The following is a 25,719-nucleotide window of genomic DNA, read 5'->3' on the forward strand; positions in this document are numbered from 1 at the left end:
ATATTTATATGAATTCGTTGAAAAAGATAGCTGCTTCATACAGTTTTACCTGTAAAAATACTCAAAGGATTTTCTTCACATTTTTATGCACCAGCAAATTGCAACAGTGCAGGTTCTTAAAAGCTAATTTATTTCAGTTGACTGTAATCCCGTTCGTTAAATAATTATTAACGTGTTTTCACTGACCACATTTCCTATGTGATTTTGGTTTCTGCCTCTGACGGATCGTACCTCCTCCAAAACCGTCTGGTGCAACATTAACAGGTGTCATTACGATTGATTCATTGAGCAGCATTCTATAGCGGAGTGGTTACCAGCGAGTGTAACGCGTACCCTCCAGGGGTACGCGAGAACCTTTGGAAGACATTGAAAAGAAACTCCACTCCTCAAAATTCAAGAGTAGCCTCGATGACTTATCAACATATCCCACTAGTCACTCACTACTCAACTTTCGCGTGTTGTTGACTCACCTTTGAATTATTACTTTTTATTGATATAATCCACTCTTTACTTACCACTATTCTGGTAATTCAAGGAATTAAAAACCCTAACTCCCTGGTCTTGTTGGCCTTTCATTTAAATATTGTGGCTAAATATGTATAAAAGTCAAGCAGGCTTAATGGGACACTTATGGATATGAGGGGAATTACTAAAGAACATAATAATATTTCCTATGGGATTTAACAACCATAGAATAGAAATACAAAAGCGAGACCGATTAAAGTTAAAAATATGGAGACAAGACATAAAGGGCTAATATCTTATTGCATGACTGCGCAGGAATTTTCTGTATTTTTATTCCTGATAGTTATTGTAACGAAATTTTGTGTTCACCTTTTCTTCGGACATTCTTCACTGTATATCACACTCATACCAAAAACGTTAAGTAGATTATTAAGATAATCTTTTTTTATTTGAAAACTGTAAGAAGGTTTCTGGAGTTGAAACAATCCACCTTTGGACGCCTTCAGGACTATAGTATTTGAACACATTTTCATCGTTATTTTCAGACATGGGGTGCGAACAAGACTTTGGTAGTCACTTGTAAGTCAAAATTTATCAGAATGGGATTCCGTGGGTACCATTTTCTGAACTACCAATATGTTTTTATTCCCTTGTCTTTCAAATTAAATAAAAATCGTAATCTTATTTGCGAAACAGTATTATACATAATGGAATTTATCAGAAAATGGGATTCTAGGCAGTAGCTCTGAGGTTCCAACGTCGTGTGTGCGTGTGAACAACTAGCTATTCTCACCTTGATTTATGAAAGATGAAAATTTAAAGATCGGGAAAGAGATAAACAGAGTGAAAGTTGAGGTATATTAGATAAACTTAAAGAATCAGAAATCTGAGTATTCAAAGAAATATTACTCTAGGAAGGGCGAGCGCAGCCAAGTGGTTAGAGTGCCGGACTGTGAATCTGAAGTTCTGTGATTCTTGTCCCGTTACCGCCAACAAAAAAGTAAATGATCTTCAGCACCGTGGGGCGGTGTGTGGATTGTAAGTTAAATCCCAAGAGTAGTATATCATTCAATGTTAGTTAGCCACTCGCAGAAAATCCTCGTGCAGCTTTGCGCGAAATTCAGTTAATAAACAAGCCGATTTTCATACCTGAAAATTTAGCTCACTATTAGGTGCCCCCCACCCCCCAGTGGCTCAGCGACAAGTCTGCAGGCTTATGGACGCTAAAAACACCCGTGGGGGGAAACGAAACAGATAGCCCATTGTGCAGCTTTACCCTTGTCAACAACCACATTACAAGAACTGTCAGGTGGATGAAGATTGGTATTGCACGAAACGGAATTTCCCAGATGGTCTCAATACGGGTTATGTTTTGGAGATTGAACTGTTATTTTCATCGTAATATTTCTTCATGTAAACAGTAAGTAACAATGTATATACATAAAATATTATTAATGAAAATACAGATTGTGATAAAACTTAAATGTGGAGTAAGCATGTTTGAACCTGAAATATAGATGTTTAAGGTGTGATATAGATACAGGATAGGCTAGGGGTAATATTTAAAATAAAGTACGAAGGTGTATAAAGTATCAACTTAGAAACCAGGTGGAAAGAAAGATACGAATTAAACCGATAGTCCTGAAAACACATAACACACGGCCTGTAAAAGGATTGAAAAACCTGAAAATTGCATGGTCATGTAAATATATCGAAATATAAGACATGTTGATAAAGTTAAGAACTCTTGATTAAAGATAGAAAATAGATGGGTGTAGATTTTGTAACTGTTAAGTTTGATTTGTTTCTTTCAATTCGCGTAAAGCTCTTACAAGAGCTATATACTTTAGCATTCGCTAATTTTGAACTGATAAATTAGAGGGTAGGCACCTAGACGACATTACTCACCGGCTACTCAAATCAAACGATGGAATTAGACAAGAGCCTTACAAACGTTTCTCACTGACGACACTCTAACCCACTTACCTTGATTTGCGCGACACCCTTGCTGCCACAAGCAACATATATATATTGTAGATTTTTTGAAATGTTTTTTAATTCTACTCCGTTTGGTAAAACTCTCGAGACACCTCCAGCAACTGCACTCACGGACCCAAAATGGGGAATGTGATTTTCATTTTTACGACGGCAGGACGCGAATTATGGATAATTAGATCCATAATCCGGCACGCTAAACATTGGGCTAAACCTGGCCCATAACTATTAAGAATGTGAAGAAAGCTTTAATGGGAAATTGTGTACCCGAATAGATTTCTATAAGTGTTTTGTTTAAATCAACCATAATTACTCAAATAAGTAATTCAAATTTAGAGTGGGGATTTGTGTTTCATGCATATATGTCGATAAAAACAGCCTAACATTTTATGTCATTTTATAGTACCTGTTTACCACTGAACGCTTTTACAATCGTGAATTTACATGACTCGTATTCGTGCGCTAATCCACCAATAACGTGGGGTAATTGGGACAACTCGAATCAATTTTCTAAGCTGAAAGATTAAGAGTTTATATTTTCTTCGTTATAATAATCCTTTAGATATATTATAGTTTACTGGAATAATAACACATAACAGGAAAAAACAATACAATTTATTTTTGTTTTTTTCTCAGGAACTTTTTGTTTCATACTTTTCATATTTCTTTAAAGTTTGATTAATCAACTCGTGCTTTTGATCAATTTCAAATATTTAAGTAGCACACTCGCAGTTTTAAATAGTATTGTTTTCAATTAATTCGAATACATGAATATAAAACTTTTAAAAAATAATAATTCTGTCATTAAAAATCCTATCACGTTTCATATTTTACCATGCTATGTATTCAAGTAACTAACCGGTGCAGGGGTTAATAAGTTTCTTAACACGCGGAATGTAGAATTAATTCATGACGTCAGATTTTACGAGAGAAGTATAATGATGCATGATCTCTTATCGTCTTTGTTTCCAGCGTAACTAGTTTTTATGTATGAACATACGTATAGTTGTTTCCTTCTCGAAGGATTTTTTCACTTTTACTTGATATCGGTAAATGATATAAATTTAGGTATGAAAGATTCCTTTTACAAGTGAAATAACAGTGTTCACACAATATGGTATCCAGGAGTTTTTTCTATGAGATTGCACTGGAATCTTATTAAATGTTCCTGTCAGTTGCAAAGTTAAGAACATATTTCCCAGTTTTGATAGGCGGTGTCATTGTAACAACGATTTATATAGCGATTTAGCAACTTGATATAAAGTTTTAATATTTTTTTCTTTCACTGAGTTTCTGACAAGTCAGGTCATGTATAAAAGTTTCAAAATTCCTTTTTTTACGAATTTATCGCGAATTCCTGTAAAGCAAAATATGAAAGAAATGACACATAAAAACACATAGGTTTGGCTTTTTTTCAATTCTGGAATTTATCTTTAAATATAAAGTTGTTTACCTATTAAATGAGCATTTCCGAATACGTTTAAGAACATTTGTGTTAATTCCCTTGAGATCAAAGACCTTTAATGATACAGTACGAAGTAAACATAACAAGATTACCTTATTAAATACTGTATCATAAGTGTCTTATATTTATAAAAATTAAAAAAGTATAAAAATAATAATGCAGTTCACTCCAATATAAAACTGGTGGCACGAATCGTTATAGTAATATACAAAATATTGTCACTATTTAACGTGAATATTCCCAAGTGAGATTTACAAAGGAAAGCGTAGAGGCGATTCTGGTATTTCACCAGCATCTCTAATTAGTTTCATTATATAAGAAGAATCGTCTGACTGTGATGACATTGTTGAAAACTGTTGCTATGGACGTAGCTAGATATGAGGCTGGGGACTCCCCCCCCCGTTTTTAAACATTTTTAATAAATGACAGTTTAAGAAAATTTATATTTATCACAAACTTTGAGTTCAAATAACCCGTTCATGTAATTTTTAAGAACTACACATTTGCCTGTGTTAATGGTTATCTGAAGTACATATATCTAAACTGTTTAGAATTTGCCCCTCCCCACTAGAGTTTCATTGCTACGTCTATGGTTTACTTCCACATAAGATATTGGATAATTTTTTTTCCCACTGAAGGTCTCAAATATTATGAATTGTTGGTTTTTACTTTATTAATTACACTTAACCTCTTAGAACTGAGTTTTATGACTTGCCATCGTGCACTAATAAATTGTACTACTTTTGATATCTAGTAAAAGCATATAGTAAGTCAGTAAGTAAATTAAGTTGAATGTGAAACATGAAGCTATGTAATTTTGTTGAACGCTTATGTATATTAACACTGTGGGATTGTGACATCTTAACATATGTAAGTAACAGAGATATAAAAATTATTTATTGATCTTGTGTGAGTATTTATTGCAGCTCTACGATTTCACTCCCGGTATTTGTGTTGTGAGCACAATTTTCTTTTATTATGTAGTCCTCTCTCGTGTTTTTTATTTCTTTTGCCATGGCAACAATATGAAAAACGTCCACTAAATCTGCTGTTTTAACGCTCGGAAGTTGACATTGTTGTCATAGGAAACTAATATCTTTTCTCGTGTAGTTTTAAACGAGGAGCTGCTCTATAGTTGATGTTGACAGCTGAGTCAGCATTAGATCCTGACAGAAGTTGTAATAACTCCAGTCTTTGCTACTTATTTTGGATCTATACTAAAATGCTTAAGGTTTCAATATACTGCAACTTGTTTTTATATAATGCATATCTCTGTAAACAGTAGAAAAATATGTCATTTTTATTTCGACATTTTCTTGAACACGAAGTAGAAATTCTTACTAGTGTGAAATCGAGAAAAGAAAACTAATTAGTTACCAATTTTTGGCGCTGAAGTTTAAGGTACTAGAACTGAAATTCAAACATTCACCCGTTCTCAACATTTATCCAATTATCCGACCTTGATTTATATTGGTACCCTGTTGTTTTTTTTTCTTCTTTCGAATGAAACTCACGTGTTTTATCAAGGTATTTTGTTTGGCTTGGTATAATTTCTCTAGTTATCCTGACGTATTTGTTACGTATGTTGTGAACAAAAATAATCATTTTTTTTTTACGAAATGTAAGACAGAAACTGTGTTTCTTTTGGCCCGATTAAATATAAGGTGTTTGTATGTGTATTCTGAGTTATGCTTTCTTAAATGGTTTAATGCCATCTATTTTTCCGGGTTTATGAACAGTTTTTAACATAGATTTGACTATCAGTTACCGTATTCACTTTAGAATAACTAATCTACATGCAACAATATAGGCGTTAAACTTAAATCATAGATATATAATTGAGTAGTACCGTACTGAAAATAAGGTTTTAAATAATGTTTTCAGTTTATGTTTACATTCGTGTGTGTAAAGGCATCGTTTTGAATTTCTTTAATTGTATACAGATTGTGCAAATAAACAACAACCGATTTTGAATGACAGTGAATATTTAGAGGTAAAATTGGAACCAACAGGTAAGTAATAAACTGGGTCGGATTCATGGTTTGTGTCCCATGGTCACAAAAATGCACTCCGCACTTTGAGACCATAGGTGTGTTATAAGAGCGGTGGTCAAATGATTTTGTCAAGAACGAGTAGTCCAAGAGTTAGCGGTGGATGTTGTCTCCCTTCTAGTCTATCATTTTGAAATCTAGGATGGTACACGCAGTTAGTCCTTTTTTTTCAAACACTGATATAGTTACTTTGATTCCAAGCAAGGTTGTGTGTTCTTTGTGGCAGGGAGCAGTTCCCTAATGGAACATCACAACAACCTGCTGACAATGGAACATCACAAGGATCTGTTGACAGTGGAATATCGCAACGATCTACTGACAATATGGCTCACCTTTTGAATTAATTCATTTAAGATCTCTTAATCTTCTCAAGCTGAGAAACTTCAGAAATATGTTCCACACCAATGAACAAAGTGCAGTGTACATAACAACACCCTCACCATTGATTTTCACCTTCTGCTTCCAAACTCGTGTTCTGTATTCACGTCAGAACTAAGTGAATTAACTTTCATCAATTCACAAAATCCCCGAACAATCGTCCAACTTTCAGTGTGAACGAACTTCACATCACTCAGAGTAGTGCTGAGTATTCCTGGTATGATGTACGTTTTTCCTTATCCTAGCTAACTCTTTCAAAGATTCATGTTGGCCATGCTGCACAGAACTTAGAAGTTATCTATTCATTTGTGAACTTGTTGAAATAACGATTTCAAACACCATTTTACAGCCCTAGTCGTTAGAAGTTTATCATGCTAAGCTTCGCTAGCTGACCTAAAGAATTTTTTATCAGTTATAGTGTCAAGTTTGTGATATCGTTAAATGATATTATGTTTAGTAGGTCATAGATTGCGCATGTACGTGCGATTAAATCGATTTTCCATAAATCAAGCAGCCTATAATCTCCTCCCTCCAAATCGTATAACTCAAGGCATGTTGGTTTCTTTGTATATACTTCGTATTACTAATTACTTATCTGTTTTTGTACCTTTAATCACAGAGTTCCTTTTTCAAGATAGCGTGAGTGAATCATACTCCATAATCAAGGGGTGTTCGATATTTTTGTGAGGTTAATGTATTTCTTTCTTTAATAAAATAATGTTATTGTTTCAGAACACATTTTTTAAAGATATGAAGTAGTTTGTTCTCTATCATAATTTCCTTCGTTTGTTACGTGTTTTGTGAAGTCAGTTTTTCATTTCTTTAGATAGTATTGCCAGTGTGGCATTTTGATCTGGAGGTTATCACTGTTTGATTATCACAGATAATATCCTGGTTATTTTTTTCTGTTTAAACTTGTAGTGTGTGGGGTTCATTTGCCAACCGCCAAAATTTCGTCCCAGTGGAATCCTGGTCCGCCTCCTGTCGGACCTACGACAACACCTTCCAGAGGTGGTGCTCAAGTGCCAAACACAGCACCCCCTACTGCTGCTCCAGCACCCCCTCCACCTGACGTCACAGGGTCAGATGACAGTAACAGCAAAGACAGTTCTTCCAAAGGTGACATGGTTAATTGTGAGGCAGAGGGGGTTTGGAGTCCGGATATTGAACAGAGTTTTCAAGAGGCACTGGCTATCTATCCGCCGTGTGGTCGACGAAAAATTATACTATCCGACGAAGGTAAAATGTATGGTAAGTTGATAATATTTTTATAACTATTATGGTGTTGAATAACAATCTTTGAATTTAGTGAAACGACAATAACATTTGGACTGTTCCGTGAGTTATTAAACGATGAAACTGTAAGAGTAAATTAGTTAACGCCCCACGGCTGATTTTTTTAGTTTCTAATTTCATTCAACGTTTGTACTTCGTTGTAGCTTTTGTACTTCTTATTTCTTCATTATCTTATCGGTGTGGATAATCTGTTTATACATGATAAACTAAAATACTAGCATTGCAACCATTCAAGCCTCAGTTTTACCTCATATCGCTTACTTGTATCTTTTGTGTATGTGTGTGTGTAGGTATCGTGTGCTTTTTTATTACAGAAATGTTATACTGAAAGCAGTTTAGTTCCCACAGGTTAAAGCATTAAAATGAAGCTTACAAAACTTTGAACTTGGAGAGAACAAACGAAATCCTGCTAAGCTCTCTTTCAAGGTCAACTTCACGACTGTCTCGTTCTGAATATACAGAGACCGCCACAGTGTATGGATTTTATATAGTAAGCTTTTCCAAGGTATTAAGCCAAGGAAAAGCATTGTTTGCTCTTTTCATAATAAAGATTAAGGGTTCGAATTTTAATGATGAACAGATGGACAATCCGTCAATATTCTCTTACTCTTGAGCATTAATTCAAAAATGAGTGCCCCATCACTGATGCTCAAAAAGCATACCGTCAAGAACTTGATGTTAATGTTGTTCGTTCTGAATATGTCATCAGCGGGAATTGTGGTTTCGAAAAGATGGAGCCACTTGACATACAGCACGAGCAACAATGGCAGTGTTGCGTGAACTGTTCCTAAACAGGATAATTCCTCGTAATGAAAACATAAACTGGCCTCCACGATCCCGGGATTTGTCAGCAGCAAACTTCCTTTTGTGGTATTACTTAAATGACAGTGTGTATATTAACGAGTCACGGACAATACAGTATTTTTAAAGATAACATAAAGACAGAAATTAATGGCCTTACGCGTTAAACTTTGATCTCTGCTATGGATGATGTCATCCTTAGAGCATGTCAGTGTGTAGCGGTTAGTGGTGGACATTATTTTTCATACTTAATGTTTACAGTAAATCTTAGTGAGCTACAGTTTTATAACTAGTAAACACAAATCACAACAACAAATGTTGTCGATTGTTACAGTTTTAAATCCCTACACTTGTTTTGGCGGACCCTGTAGTATATTGAAACACTAATCGTCAGCTACGTTCTATAGAGTGATTCTGTTCTATTTTCTTTTGAAGTTTTTGGGGCTAGCCATAATTTAGTGGTTAGCGTGCTGAGACTGTACATCCGAGTGTTAGATGAACTTTCTGAATGGTTTGTACAACCAATAATCAGACTATAATGTAACGAGGTAACCATGATTATTTATGTTTTGGAGGCAGACATTTTATTTTCGACTTTGATATTAGCTCTGCATATGTTGTTTTATTCACATAGAAGAACTGAAATGCAGGTAAAACCTTCTGTAGATACGGCTGTGAAAAAAATGTATTTACTGAGAAAAACAAACAGCATTTTATTTTGGCATTTTATTACTTAAGAGGATACATAATAATATGCCAATAATATGCTGATTGGGTCTTTCGTCAATACCAAGGCTCATCAGCCCGACTGGGATTTGACAGACATAGTAGTGGCCTAGGCGTTATATATATATATATATATATATGTCATCAATTTTCATTTGATCAACTACAGAAACTTTTAGGGCGGCACACTGTCGTTGGAGAGTAAAATGTTTCTGAAGAGTTGACAATTGAGATTCGAACCTGCGGCTCTAACTGCTTACCGAAAAGATGAACCTTAGCGGACTTAGTTACTTTATGTCTAATATCTGTTTTCACTTCATTGGTTACTAGTGATGAAAGTTGGTATGCCTGAACTCAGCCAAACTCGTGAAGTTAAAACTAAGATTTGCATTATTAGTGATGTGGTAGCTAAGTTCGAATCATGCCTGGTCTCTACTTTCGCTTCTGCTGAAAATCCTAAATCGTATTGAAACTTAAATTTCGGTTGTCTCGGAGTTGGTTTTAAGTGGAACGAAATTAAACGTGGATGTTTGTATAAGTAGTTTACGATAACAAGTTATATTTGAAATAAAAATAAATTTCCAGAATAACCCAAAATTTCCCGTTTAGAAATAAATACATGTCACGTGCAGCTATAACTTATCTGAAGTTGAAAAACAAATCGATTTGAGTAACTGGAACTAACGAACACCATAATAAATAATAATATAAGTCTAATTTCTAAAGCTTAAAAGATCTGAGAGTTAGTGTAACATCTGCATGTGCACTAAACTGGACGGATATTTAGAAAAATGGCCTTCACGGTAAAAGCTGGCTACACACACCTGATTTGGTCCATTTGGGTGTGGTGAATACAAAAACCTATGCTACCAAGCGGGGAAAATGATGTTTAAGGGGTGAAAATGCTTAAATTAAAATGGCCTCCACACCGTTATTTAATACCATTAAACTATCCATTGTTTGTAGTTTGGCATATATGATATAACTGAAAGAGGATCATTTGAGTAATGCCTTCCTTTATCGTATATTCAACCATTTCTGAGACTTGAATAGTTGTAACATTAAGACAAACTAGACAGGTACTCTATACAGTAATATTTCATAGTTTTGGTATTAGAATATCAATCTGCTTATATGTAGGAGAAAATAAGAAACATTTAACAATACGTATGTGTTTCTGACAGAATAAGTTACTTTTGTTAAATGATATATAATGACATCGTGTTTACTACAACGTTGCATGTATTTATTTGGGTGTTACATATTGAGTACATGGTCAAACATGTAATTAGATATTGTTCGTATATCTCCTCGGAATGGGAATTACATGAACATAGTGTTTACTACAACGTTGCATATATTTACTTGGGTGTTATATATACACTGTCAAATATGTAATTAGACTGTTCACTGTTCGTGTATTTACATGAACATAGTGTAAAGAGTGATTGATCACAGCTAATTTTCATCATTATTCATACAACAAATTTCTTCACCGAACGTCCTCCTGTGGGTCAGCGACATCGACGCACCGCTAAGTCCCGTGGTTCGATTGTCCGCAGTGGACAGAGCGCAGGTAGCATGAGATTTTCAGTAAACCTAGAACAACCACACATCCCTGTACATGACATACCTGCTTCACGGCATTTCTTTAGAACATATAAACACTGTCATATTGTTTCGGTTCATATTGGAAATACACTATGTGCCAAACTACCTTAGCTGTTTATTATATACTGTACGAAGAACTAAATAATTGCTGTGACAGATTCTTTAATTATTATTTAACATATCTAGACTAACAATACTGTTAGTGTAAAGGATTTCCATAGTTGATAAAATTAGAAATGAAACAAACACTTTTATTCATGTCTTTGGTGCTTTATAAGAACATATTGTAACAAAATGCTGCTATTGATATATGTGTTCACGTATGCAAGTTCATAGCCAGTTCTGGAAGTGGGGGTTCTTTTTGGTCCAAAGTCGAACTCGTTTCATGTGTCATTTTAGCGCCCAGGAACGAAAAACAAATTTTCGAAATATGTAATGGTTCCTTTATTATCACTGTAAATAAACATTTCTAGTAAATTTCTTCTGATAAGTATGAAAACGCTATTTCTGCATGTATTAACAGTGTTATCAAAGCAATTGTAATTTTCGAAATCGGCGCCCCAAAATTTATCAGAAGATCCTTGTTACCAACGTTTACTAAAGTGCTGTTGATATTATTATGCAGGATATTTTTGGCTTTTCCCATGCAGTCTGTACGTGTGCCAGACTAAAACTTGATTTCAGAGTCTACTGTACGCGTATAGTTTCAAAGCAAAACTATAAGAACTGCCATGATGACGTCATTAAATAAGATGACTACTATATTGGCATCATAGACGTTTATTGCAGTTTAAAAAACACTAAAATATTTGTAATTGTGTAAATTACGACAGTCCTTTTATTGTCTCCTTGTGTTCAGAACATTTTACCTTACTGCGGAGGTTGCACAAATATGCCCCTGTATTGGATCTGAAAGCTTATAACGCTAAAACCCGGGTGTCGATACCTGTGGTGGACAAAGCACAGATAACTCATTGTGTAGGTTTGCGCTTAACAACAAACGAATGCACAAATATATGAGCGAACGTTTTTTTTTCAGACTTCAGCGTTATAATAAATGTTCGGGATAATTAACCAACAGATGAGACTTCTTATGAGCTAAAATGTATTTTACATGTCGTTTCTGCTACTGTAGTACTTTCTTCGGATACGCAATGTTCATAATGGAGTAATGCTGGTGATTATAAAACATCTCACGGGTCATGTACAAAAAACAATTGATTGAGTTAGATCGACTGGATTAGGAAGTAACCTCACTGTTGTTATAAATATTTCTGTTTTGTAGGTTGTGAAACAGATTTATCTATAAAAGAAAATACTAAATTATTAAGGAACAGAAACAGGGAAAAGGTGAAAACATAATAAGGTAAAATTCAAGCCTAAAGAAGAAATATTGAAATAAAAGCGTGTATTAGAAAAATTAACTGTAGCGATAAGTTACATACAACTTTTGTGATCGTTTCTTTGTAGGGTCACTTTTTCTCAGTCCCGGCATGGCCAGGTGGTTAGGGCGCTCGACTCGCAAAGATGCTCGCCCTTTCAGCCGTGGGGGTGTTATAATGTGACGGTCAATCCCACTATTCGTTAGTAAAAGAGTAACCCAAGAGTTGGCGGTGGGTGGTGATGACTAGCTGCCTTCCCTCTAGTCTTACTCTCCTAACTTAGGGATGGCTAGTTTTTCTCTTAGTTGTTAACTAGGTGAGTAATGTCATCTGAAGGCTCTTCTAAAAACTCGTATGCTAATGAAGTACTTTTTAGGTAAATTAAAAAGTACACTGCTTGTGTGAGATTGTTTTCGGTTCAGAGAGATTTCGTGTTAAAATAGACGGACTTTTTGTGATTTTGTGTGTGTGCACGTGTAAGATGAACAACATGCAGTAACTGAAGTTATAAACTTGTTTAGAAAATTCTTCTTTGATAACTGTTTTAGTAAAATTCTAAACAGAAAGTTTCGAAATAAATGATACTTAAAGTTCATAATTTTCGAAGTAGAAAACTAATACTCTGTAGTTTTTATTTAGTGGTGAAGGAAATCCAGAAGTTTTCCTTATGGAATGGAATTTACTCAGCTACAGCTGGGTATAATACCTTAAAATGTTATAACCTTGAGAGCAAACTTCTTAGCACGTATGAGAAACAGGTTGAAAATGTTACATATAAATCTTGTAGTCCGTCAGTTACACATGCTGTTCAGTGTATATGATCTTGGTTTTTATAGTCTACGTAAGTTATGTATCTACTTTACGTATCTACGTTTCGTGTACTTTATGTGATTTCACTGCCCTAATCTTTTGTGGCGTAATGGTTAGCATACCGAACTGTGCATCTGAAGGTCCATGGTTCACGTCCCATTACCACATAAATGCTCTCTGCATTTTGGGATCGTGAGTTCGTTATAGAGTGACGGAAACAGAGGCGTTGATACGTATTTAAAATATTCGGGGCTCTGGCCCATGGGCGCGGGAATTTATTGCGTTTCAGTATGATATCGATCATGGTTTTCTATTCTGATTTTTAAGACACTAACTGGTGATTCGGTGCACGGGCCCCGTGTGCTAGCGCCTAACAACACTTCTGGACGGAAAAATTATACTGTTTAAATTAGACAAGCTTAAGAGTTGGCGGTCGGTGCTGTTGACACCCCTCTAGTCTTAATAATTTCATTTGTTTGTATGTTTGTTTGTAATTAAGCACAAAGCTACACAATGGGCTATCTGTGCTCTGCCCACCACGGGTATCGAAACCCGGATTCTGACGTTGTAAGTCCGCAGACATACCGCTGCACCACTGGGGGGCAATAATTTCATATTACGGACAGTTACGCGCAGTTAGGCCTTTGTATAGCTTTGCGCAAAAAATTCTGAAATAGAAAAACTAAAGTCAGAATCTCATTGTTTATAGTGATCCTAAAGTTTTTATTTGTCAACCAAGGTTTGTATCTATTAGTATTTGCCTGCTTTTGATTCGTCTCAGCTTATGATGTTAAACCTTGTTATTTATAGACATACTAATAGTACACTTTATAGATGTCAAGGAATTTTCTATAAGACAATTTAGAGAGAGATTCCCGTCAGACCGCGTCTGGTACATTTTCATCAGCCGCAGTTGTAGATCATATTTTATCCATTCTCCTACCATTTTGGAGAGTGGAACAGTGTTCTGTATGAACCAAACAAAGGGAGGATCGGGAAGATGTAGATTAACTTTATCTGCAGCGGTTCTTTTATGACTTTATACACTGTACTCACTGATCAACACGCGAAAATTACGTACATATTTACCCTCGCCCTTGGAGGTGGAGGAGAAGGTATTGTAATCGGGTTTGTGTGTGTACGGCCTCGCACGTATCTCCAAAACTAATAGACCGATGTACACGAAAATTGTACACAAGATGGGAAGTCAGTATGGGACAGTCCTCCATAAAGTTTGTCCGGATTCTGTATCACTTCGGCCCGGCATGGCCAAGTGGTTAGGGCACTCGACTCGCAATCTGAGGGTCGCGTTATAATGTGACGGTCAATCCCACTATTCGTTGGTAAAAGAGTAGCCCAAGAGTCGGCGGTGGGTGGTGATGACTAGCTGCCTTCCCTCTAGTCTTACACTGCTAAATTAGGGAAGGCTAGCGCAGATAGCCCTCGTGAAGCTTTGCACGAAATTCAAAACAAACAAACTGAATCACTTTGAAGCATTTTTTAAAATGGGGATATAGGGCATTTTCGCAGTTTTAGGTTAAGAACTCTGTAAAGTGTGATTTGTACCATATTTCATGAGCACATTAAGATTGAGACTCCTCATCATAAATCCGATCGTTGATCATTTTGGGTCTGAGAAGGATTTTCTGAGGTTTCGAATGTGAAATTTGTCGTTATCCAATATAAACGCATGCAATTTCGAAAAAGAGCGACAGGGCTAGAGTATGCAGTCTCTCTGATTGGTCTTGTTTTATTATTAATATTTGTTGTTAAATTAAGTCGATGTTTAAATAGCTTAAGATGTTGCTTTGGGAGTTGTTACCGCTATTTTGCAAGGAAGCAGTCATCAATCATATTTCAAAGGACTTTGGTGACTGGTTTAAGTAGCTTTAATGTGCTAAATTTCGCGCAAATCTATTCAAGGGCTATCTGTGCCAGCCGTTTCTAATTTAGAAGTAATAGAGAGAAGGCGGCAGCTATTCCACACAACCCACCACCAGCTCTTGGGCTACTTTTACCAACGAAAAGTGGGACTGACTGTCACATTATAATGCCCCACGGCGAAAAGGTCAAGCATTTTCGGTGATGGGGTTCGAACCTGCGACCCGCAGGTTGCAACTCAAACGTCCTAACCACTTGGCTATGCCAGGTGCTTTACATAGCATGATGTTTCCGTGACTGCTATCAATCAAAACACTTTAAAAAGTCACTTGTTTGTTAGGTGACTTGCTATTGGGTATTCCTTTTCAGTTACTTGACACAAGTGGTACCAAGCTTTTATCTGATGTTAAAGTACGTGTATTGTATTCCAGTGTGTTTTTGTCATTTCCCCATATGTTTTGCTTTCTTGTCTATTTTTGTACATCGTTATATATATATATATATATATATAAAATATATTATCGAACTGTTACTGTGCTCTTGATGTTTGTTTTTCCTCTTTCAGTTTACTGCCCACTTTTTTAATGTTTCGTCAAGTAGGGTTATAAAGGGTAAATTTGGATTTACGAAGATTCGGAACACATTACTGAACAAAGGTTTTAACCTTCAATGGTAATAATTTGCACAATGTCTGATGACGTCACCACAACTATAATTTTATGTTTGATTGAAAACCATTTTATTTTACAGGTAATATATATAAATGAAACAACTAACGTGTAATATATAAATAGTATATAAAACAATAATCATGATTTTATATTTGAAGAACACGTTTATGTAAACGTATTTGATGCTAAGTGCGATACTCATATAGCTACTTTCAGTCAGTTTACATTCCCAAAGCGCTCTATTGCGGCCAAATACAAGAACTTAAGCAACACATTTCTTTATTTAATAGCCACCGTTCCAAGCAGTTTAACAGTTATAGTATTTTGAACATAAAATTGTTAATTGATTAAACATAATTACTAATAAACAGCAAAACAGAGAAACACAACAATTTAATTAGAAAATAGATACAGACCTTCAACTACAACAGAAAGCTATAAGAAAGAAAGTGCTATTATCAGTTACATTTTTTTTAATAACATTATTGATTAACTAAACATACGCCTTGGGGAGGAGGTGAAAGTGTAGAGTTACGATAGTGCTACCTTTTCAACATTAAAGTTATTAATGTCAGCGTATATTTTATCTTTCATACTACCGTTACATTTATTTTACCTTTTGTACACTAAACATTCATTATTTTATTGAAGCAACGCAAAATAGTCTGATCCATTGCATGGAAGGATCTGATGTGTGTAAGGTTTGATCGTATACGTTTGAATACAGAAAGTTTATTTAAGTAATGAACATTATACAAGTTAAAAGATAGAATTTCCCATGTGAGTGACATTCAACGTTACTCCTATCCAAACTTTGTCACACGGTTTATTTTAACAAGATAAAAAAATCGGACACTACTTGAATAACCTTGACGAAACTTTGAACACAGCCCTACTTCAAAATTAGTAATTTTTGGAGAGTCTTTTTCTTCTATATCCTATTTTAAATTACCCCTTCACTTCCATCAGTTTCTCCAGTGTCTCAGCAGTAAGCTTAATGTCTTACAACGCTAAAATTCGGGACTCAATTCCTGAGTGGGCACAGCGCAAATAACTCATTGTGTAGCTTTGCACTTAAGAACAAAATAATTTCTGTGATAAAGTATAACCCAGGTTTTTATATATAAATTCTTCTTCCCCTGGAACGCGACATCCAAGTATTGACGTGAATGCTGTTTGTGTAACTTTTACGGTGAGAGTCTATCAATTTCGATTGATACACCTGTAAGAAAGGCATTACATTACATTAGTACTTGTCAGTAATATAACAAAACTGATTATAAACGAAATGTGACCCAGTTTCTTTAGTAGTTATCTTCACAACTAGTTCTAACATGACATCTGGAGTACACGATCATGGATCAGAGATCGAAACCTGCGATGTGGTTTGATTGATTTCACCATTTAGATATCTCTACAAATTTGACTGAAAAACAGATATTGTATAGACCGTAAAATTAAAAACAAATGTAAATAATTAAAATAAGAATACAAAAAAAAACTACGGGAAATAATTTTTTATTTACTGCCATAACACATGCTTATCTTGTGTAGTTTTCAGTATCGTAGTTTTGTAATTGCCAATTTATTTGGGTTTTCAAGTTTCAACAGTTTCGATGTTATTCATTTCATTTAACGACATTTTAATGTTAATTATACTTGTAAGAAAACGAAGATATTAAAAGTTTTACTTATTCTCTCTTATAACATACTATAAAATTTTTGTTTATTGTATATATTTTGTTGATAAATCTGCTGACAGTATTTTACATGAGGCCTTTTTAACGATGAAGAATGTCTTCACTCGGACAGCGAAGTAAATTATTGATATAATAATCTATAACACATTTTTTTAGGTTAGTCTTTGGGAATATTTACGAAAACCACCTTTTTACGTTTAGAGAGATATTACATGACTATAGAAGAAAAACAACGTTTATTCCAAGAATTAATAAAATAACTGTTTTTGTTTGTATAAACAGGCTATTAAAAACAACGTGTTACAAAGCTTTTAGAATCAAATTAGACACTGCTATTTTTTAAATGTTTTCCAATCAACAAAACTGAGTCTCTGAGTAGAACTGATGGAGAATGTGTAAATATTAAGATACAAATTTATCTTCTTGCTATCTACTGATCGCTTCGAGCATTATTCAATAGGCGACGTTTTGGCTCGTTTACGCCTGTCTCCATCAGTTAATCTTATTGATCACATTAAACTTTACCAGATAGCTGTACGTTATAGTCAAGTGAAAGACTAATATGCATTTAATTTGATTTTATAGAACAAACTCTGTAGCCGTGTACTTCTTGAGTATTATTTGGTAGTCGCTTTCCTGTGAAAAATAAGCTTGGTTTGAATTTTGTTTTAATGTTTCCTTCCTATAGAATCTCGATCAACAAAAGTAGATGGAAAGAACATAGATGAATGCGTGATATGATGGCTCCATATTTTGGTAGTAATCGTGGTCAAGAGTAACTGTAAAAAAAGATCAAAACTTCCAGGTATCTCTAGCAGATCGTTTCGTTGATTTGACAGGTATAAGGTAGAATTTCACTCTGGAACACAAAATGTATGTGACACTAAAAAACTGCCACTCAAACTAGAATAGAGCTGACAGCTACAAACTTGAAACTTGTCTTGACGCCTGGAAAAGTTATTCTTTAATCTGGTAATGAACATGCTCTAGAAGTTAGTTTTTGAATCTTACAGTTCTATACGCTCAGCATACCAGTTAAAAGTAGTTCTAATTTTTTCCCATTGATATGCGTGAAGGTTCATCTTACTTCGGTGTTTTCAAAAACAAATACGGAACTGAAAATAATTAATTTGGTATTACAATAACACAGTGTTTTCGTTTCATTTCAACTCTTTCACCAAGTTTCTTCTCACACTTATCAAGAAATTTTCAACATCAGTATTTTCTGAAAGAATATAAAGATTCTAATGACTGACCCCCCCCCCCTAGCTCAGAGGTAAGTCTCCAGGTTACATTGTTAAAATTCGGATTTCGATACCCGCAATGGGCAGAGCTCAAATAGCCAATCGTATAGTTTGAACATGCCTACCACAGTAATTCCAATGGTGTCAAATACCGTCTTGAGCAAGCCTACTTCATTAACTCTATTGGTATCGTACACCCTCTTGAACATGCCTACCACAGTAATTCCAATGGTGTCAAATACCATCTTGAGCAAGCCTACTTCATTAACTCTATTGGTATCGTACACCCTCTTGAACATGCCTACTGCATTATCTCCTATTAAACCTGAAGCTTTTTTTTCATTTTATTGAAATGATAGAGTTTTGATAAATTGCTCTTTCTCGTCTCCTCTAATATTTCCAATCTACGAAGATGCATTCTCGGGTGTTATAAAGTGAATCACGAGAAGAATTATGTACTCTGTAGGCTACAACACAATATGATATATGAACTTAGAAAGCAAGAAATAAAAATATTTGTGACTCTTAATTTTGGTTTTATTTACTCTTGAAAGAGAACACTTTCGGGGAATCTGTGGAAGTACATCTAATATGTTTATACATTTGTGCTTTTAAGGCTTTAAAAAGTTGCTTGCAGATGATGAGAAGACTTTTCCTAGAACCCGTGGTACTACTAGTGATGGTCCTTCTGCTTGCGGCATCCCTCTTCAACCTCAGATAAACGTATTTCTGCATACACAAGCTAAGGAAGCATACAGAAAGCTTCTTAAGACCGCCCACTTTCTTGCTGTGGGTGGACAGCCTCTATTGGCATTCAAAACTCTAGTTAAAGTGCAAAAACAAAATGGAGTACAACAAATTTCAATTTTTTATAATTCCAACAGAACTAAAGAAGTTATTACCGGTATTGCAGAAGCCATTCGTGAGGAAGTAGCAGTGGTTTTATGTCAAGTAATAGTTATCGCAATGCTTAGTGATAGAAGTCAGGCAAGAAAAAACTATCTCTGAAAATGAACTGATTTTCAATAGAACAGTCAAACAAGGTATGTCAATTTCTATCTGTGTTGCTTTGGTGATGCAGATGCAAGTAACCTAAAGCGGAACACTAATGATGTATTCAGAGGTGATGGAAATATTTCAATATCCAGAAGAGAAATGCACTTACCTGCTAGTTTCAGCTACAGCTGATGGAGCCTTCGTTAATATTGGTGTTTGCAATGGATTGCTAACAAAACTGAAAAGTGACAATCCCATTTGGCTTCTAGGCATTCAATGTGTTTCCCATAGAGTTGAATTAGCATTGAAAGGTAGTGTATCTAAATCATATGCTGATGCGAAAGACTTCAATACAACTATATGTTACTTATTTATCTAAGTTAAAAAAGCATTTTGAGACTACTGTCAGTATATTTGGTGTGCAGCATTTTAATTTTCCCAAAGTACATGATACACGATCTGTTGCACATGTAAGACATGGAGTAACTTATTTATTGAGTAATTGGGTAATTCTGTCTTAAGCAATAGATAATTCCCTTGCCAGTTGTAAGGAGATAGTAGTATCGGCTAAATTTCATGAGCTCTTAAAAAACATGAAAGACTTTACTTTTCGATCAAAATGTTGCTTGTACAAAGATGTGCTGGATGCATGTTTCTATTTTATCTATGCAGGTTTAAAAAAACATTTTATGCTATCAGATACTGCCCATGGTAAAAAAAGCAAAAGATGTCTTACAGGAACTCAAGAAAGAAACTTCAGACATACAAAAAAAAAGTTCAAACTTGAACTGGAAATGTAATCAGGTTCCTGGCATCTTAAGAGCAAACTGGGGTAACACCACCAGGGATATTGTGTGTTTAAATGTACTTGCAGAGCATTTTTATGAGACACTAAAAATGAACAATTCTGATAAAACTAAGATAAGCTCAGAATGAAAAGAATTAAAGAGAATTGTTAAGTATAGTCAAAATTACGTGTCTCTGAGATCATGTATTTCTATACAGAAGGAATGAATTTAAGAATGTTTGTATGCTAATGGAAAAAGTGCTCTACATAGGGCCCACTAATAGTATCGTTGAAGCAGGGTTTAGTCACCTTACACGTATGCTCACCGACCAAAAGGCTTAGTTTAAAACATACAATAGTAGAGAACCTTCTGTTGATTAAAACAAATTTTGTTCTCAAAAGGAACAAATATTAGAAGCAGCCTTAGAGAAGTTATGGCAAAAAAGGAGGAAAAGGATATTTGCTACAAGTCCCTCTAACATGTCTATAGAGCGTGCAGCCAGAAGTCAGACATATACAATTAAATTGAACTTGATTCAACTGATGATGAAGATATAAGTGATTATGGATCTCATGATGAGGATGATTCTGATTCCAGCATGTCTAGTAAATCAAGTGCTGAGGTTGAAACAAATGAGGTTATTTTTCAAGAACTGATTGCACAGGATTCATTTGATGCTCACATTGCTGATGGAGATGATTCTCCTGTATACAGTATGTATGAGGATATTGACTGAATATGTTCCACTAGCTAACAGTTAAACACAAACAGGACAAAGGATCTTACTACATACAAACGACTGTGCAAAGTAGATTTACTTCATATTAATTCGATTTTTTATAAGATGTGTGTTTACGAAAGTTTCTGACTTTTAATGTTTTGAAGAAATAGTGAAACTGGTATTTTATTTCCTAATAAAAAATTAAAATACCATTTTACTATTGTTTGTAAATTACAAAAGAGTAATTGTCATATCAATCTAGTCCAGATGTTACGTGCCAGACTTTAAGGAGATTATAACATTATAAATTTCCCAACTTAACTGGATATAACATTTTTATTGGTTGTTCTTTGTTTATTCTTCAAATTAATGTACCAGGCCTTGTATTTACTTCTTACCATTACTTTGCCCTTGAAATACGACCCTGGGTTCACTTAATAAAAATCAGTACGATTCAGTCAATACAAATTAACCATTATTGTTCAATTTGGTAAGCAAAGAATAGAGATACAGCATGCTAACAGCCCCCATGTTCAAACCCCTTGTGAATTTTTAAAACGTCAGAGCCTGTAATAGCTTGTAATTACAAACGATATACTTGTCTTTCACACACAAAGCAACAGCAGATTCCATTGTTGCTGTCACTTCTTACCGGTTTTATATATACAAAAATCGTACATCTCGTCTCTTCGTGAATCTTCTAGAAACTCATCACGTGTTTACCAGGGTCACGTGACTTCCGCTTTTGTAACACTACATAGGCCTAGTACAACAATTAAACTACATACACAACGTTCGAATCGTACAGAGTTAGGTAATGAAACTTGTCACAACTATCGCTTTTAAAATAATCAACTTTTAACACTGTTGTTATGAAAACTAAATAATCATTATACTAAACAGTCTCGTATATCCAACAATGTTGGACTACATTACTTTTGAACTACCGTAAATGCGCCGTCAGATTAAAGAAAAATTATTTGTTTTTGTGTTAGCACTACTATGAAGTCCTGGCGTGCAATTATTTTTTTTTAAAAGCAAGTTTGTTTGTTATGGATTTCGCGCAAAGCTACACGAGGGCTATCTGCGCTAGCCGTCCCTAATTTAGCAGTGAAAGACTAGAGAGAAAGCAGCTAGTCATCACCACCCACCGACAACTCTTGGGCTACTCTTTTACCAACGAATAGTGGGAATGTTCGTCACATTATAAAGCTCCCACGGCTGAAAGGGCGAGCATGTTTGGTGTGAGTGAGATTCGAACCCGCGACCCACAGATTGCGAGTCGAGCGCCCTAACCACCTGGCCATGCCGGGCCCAAAAAGCAAGTTAAAAGGAGTAATAATTTATTCACTTATTTCTCTGTGAAAGGCGCTTTCATGTTTCAAGAGTAGTGTATGATAATTATTGAATGCAAAATAATATGGAGCCCTAAATGCAGAAAACATCAGGAATAATTCTGCCAAAATCGAAAGACATTCATTTTATGTTGAATCATAACAACAAAAGTTGTGAGAAACTCTCTTACATCAGTCGTTTGAATTGATCTAAACATGAAATTTGACTTTTTATCAATGAATAACATGTTGTGACGGTATTGCGTTTTATGAAGTTTAACGATTTTTACGAAATGGTAGCATATTGACTGTATTTCTTTTGAAAGTACTTACGAAGTGGTCCTCTTATTAAACTTAACTCTTTATCAAATAATAGAATACTGATTACATATTTTTTCAAGCCTTCACGAAGTGTTACAAAGTTAGACTTAACGTTTTATTTATCAAATATAAACTTTTCAGTTAGGTTTAAAAGGTCTATCTGTTGTTCATTCCGCGTGATAATGCTCTAAATTTGACATTTTTAACTTTGTATCTATGACGTCTACCATATGCAGAAAGAACTACCATTTACTCTTATGAAGAGCACATAGCTTGAGAAGATCACACAAAACCATGAATAGCTCTTGAAGTTTCTTCCTTTATTTCGCTAGTATAGTGCCACAGTGAACCCTTACAAGCAGAAATAATTAGATAGATGAAGAATTCTTCACATACCATCCAGCCAGTATCACCAGGCTGCACTTGTAGTCTGGTATGCGAGAGACATTCTTCTTTCAAAATGAAAGCCCACTACCATGTCAAACATCTCCTTGTCGTACTACAAGTTGCATAAACTGAGCCGTAATTACACATTCCTGGCATTCTTTCAGCACGTGGGCGAACTTTATACGATAGACCACGTGAAGTATAGTTTCATATATACACTTGTATTATGGCAGTAATATTGCTGTTTCGCCGCTTTATGCAGCAGTAAATGTTTCACTGTCTCACGATATCTACACATAAAGTCACCAGGATAGAAATAGCTGCTTGTGCACGTGCAACTGTTGAGACTATTATTACTACTACCTATGTGCAGGTTGGTTTTGTTCGACCCCCTTCATAATTAAGTAGATCTGTAAGTTGATACTAACATGTCTAATTTAGGACAAGAAAATTAATACATTAAATGGAATTGTGCAAACACACACACACACATATTTTGTGTATTCTTTTTCATGGTATTATTGGAGCAGCATAACACTTGCACAGCTCCGCTAGTAAAACGGAAAGAGCATTATTAGAACTATTCGTTTAATGTTTTATATTTTATAACACATTACGTACTGTACTAACAGCGCTGGTATATAGCTGTGTTGCATCTAGTGGCCACTAATTCAACTAACCAATTCCACAAGGTCCAAAGCTTGCAAATGGAAACTACCACAACAAAACCTAAACCCATTCATTTAAATGTTTTAGAAGGTACCCAAATAATAAGCGTGTGAGTGACTTAATGATAAAACTTTCATTGTGAGTTTAGAAGCTGCTAAGTGTATAGCATCATTAGGGAGTGCTGAATTACCGTGAGTATTAGCTATCTGCATAGGTAATATATATAGAGATTAGCAGTGTATAGAGCGGGTAACAATTTCAAGTTCTATTTAAATATATATACTCACATTGACAAAATAAAGAATTTGTGGCCTCCCCATCAGAGTGCATTTTCATAGTTGGCAGGAGTTTAATACAGAAACGTCGATTTTTTGGTTTTTGAAATATCTTAAGATCAAATTGTATTTCGAAATCACTTGACTTGGATAATTTCAGTCACCTTTATCAGGATAGAGGACGTACTGGAATGTGGAATTTCTGCTTCGACTGAAACGTATGAGACTTTTTCTTTTACGTTTTTGTTTTTCTTAATTGGATATTGCTTTATCGGTCTCCAATGTGATATATTTATTGTAAGTAAAAGTTCATTAGGCTTAGTTTTTACAAGTACAAGAGTAAAAATGAAATATGGACACCACTGTCACACCGGCTAACCATATAAGTTTCTTTTTTATCACCAACCAGCAACGTAAAACTCATTTATAGGTAGTGCAAAAGTGCGGGAATAAAGGTGAAAGAAGAACACTAACCAACAAAACAAGGCTTTTGTTACTTCAGAAGGACACCAACCAATCAAACACGTAAATTTATTTATTGATTACTGTAAAAAACCATCAGCCAACCTCTCAAAGCCATTTGCTGGTTGTTCTAGAGGGACACCATGTAACCATGTAAGACATTGTTTACTTTGAAGGGCAGGAACTAGAAATGAAAGGTTACCAGTCACACACGCAAATGTATATAATGTTTATTACAGAAGCAGAATAACCATGAAATCAGAACATCATCTTTGTTAGATTCAGCACTAAACCTGGAATTAAAATTGTAAAAGAACATTAGCCAATCACGTGAGGCTATTTCTTGGTTATATTATATTTAATTAAACATTATATTTGTTCTACAAAAATATGAAGTCATAATCTGTTAGTTAAGCCCATGTACACGAATCTGTTACCGGAAGAAAGTTTAAAGTAAAACTAATCCAACTGTGGTAACTGACACATCAATATTGCAGAGAATAAAGAGGTAAAGAGAGAGCGTTAGATTACGTTAACCAAGATGATGAAAGTGTAGCCCAGACTGGCGCATTGTACACAGGAGACGTGTGGGTTTCATTATCTATGTGGAGCATTAAACGGTGATGATAAAACGTTTAGTGGTCAAAACAGGAGTCTTATACCATGTGTTCCTTTTCCTGCAGTGTTCGCACCATACAGTCAGGCATATCTATTCAAGTAAAAGAACGATAAGAAATAATAAGAGATTCAAACTTTCCCACTGTTTCAAAAATGTAAGTGACATTGCTGCTCTTCCCTTGATCTGTGTGCATACATACACAAACATATATGTTTTTTATGTAAAAACTACATAATACAAAATTTTGCCTTTCATTGATTGATATAAACATTTTCTTACAGTACTGTGCAAAAGTGTCAGGAAAAAGTCAAAAATTAGACTTCAGGCTACTTTCAAAGAACAATGGAAGGTAACATACAGCTGAAACATCAAACTTATATTAATCTTCATATTTAGTACAACAGAAATTCAGTGGAAGTGCTTGATTTCAGCAAACAGCTGATATTTTATGTGTCCCCATTTTGCTTTAATAACTGCAGACAGTCTTTCAGGCATTGTTGCAACATATTTAATTAAAGTGTCCTTTGGTATTTCACTCCTAACATCCCTAATACACTCCCATAAAATTTTTTTGAAAGTAACTTTATTTGCAAGTTTTTGATACATCAAATCCCAGATCTGCTTAATTAGGTTTAGATCGGGGCTCTGCATCATTTGAATGACTCCAGCAG

The 25,719-nt window shown here is 35.0% G+C and overlaps 1 protein-coding gene across 5 annotated transcripts in view; it reads left to right on the top strand.

Annotated features, from left to right (window-relative positions):
• Nucleotides 1-25,719, top strand: part of LOC106458890 (transcriptional enhancer factor TEF-1-like) — a 128,682-nt gene that overhangs the window by 55,989 nt on the left and 46,974 nt on the right. For all 5 annotated transcript variants that reach the window (XR_002610457.1, XM_022385247.1, XM_022385248.1 and 2 more), the window contains exon 2: nucleotides 7,276-7,605. Coding sequence is in view for 4 of the 5 variants with exons in the window: in XM_022385247.1 (XP_022240955.1) it covers nucleotides 7,276-7,605 (330 nt within the window). In the remaining variant the exon portion in view is untranslated. The remainder of the gene's footprint in view (nucleotides 1-7,275; nucleotides 7,606-25,719) is intronic.

This window comes from Limulus polyphemus, unplaced genomic scaffold (genome assembly GCF_000517525.1).
Source record: "Limulus polyphemus unplaced genomic scaffold, Limulus_polyphemus-2.1.2 Scaffold529, whole genome shotgun sequence".
Taxonomy (NCBI): domain Eukaryota; kingdom Metazoa; phylum Arthropoda; class Merostomata; order Xiphosura; family Limulidae; genus Limulus; species Limulus polyphemus.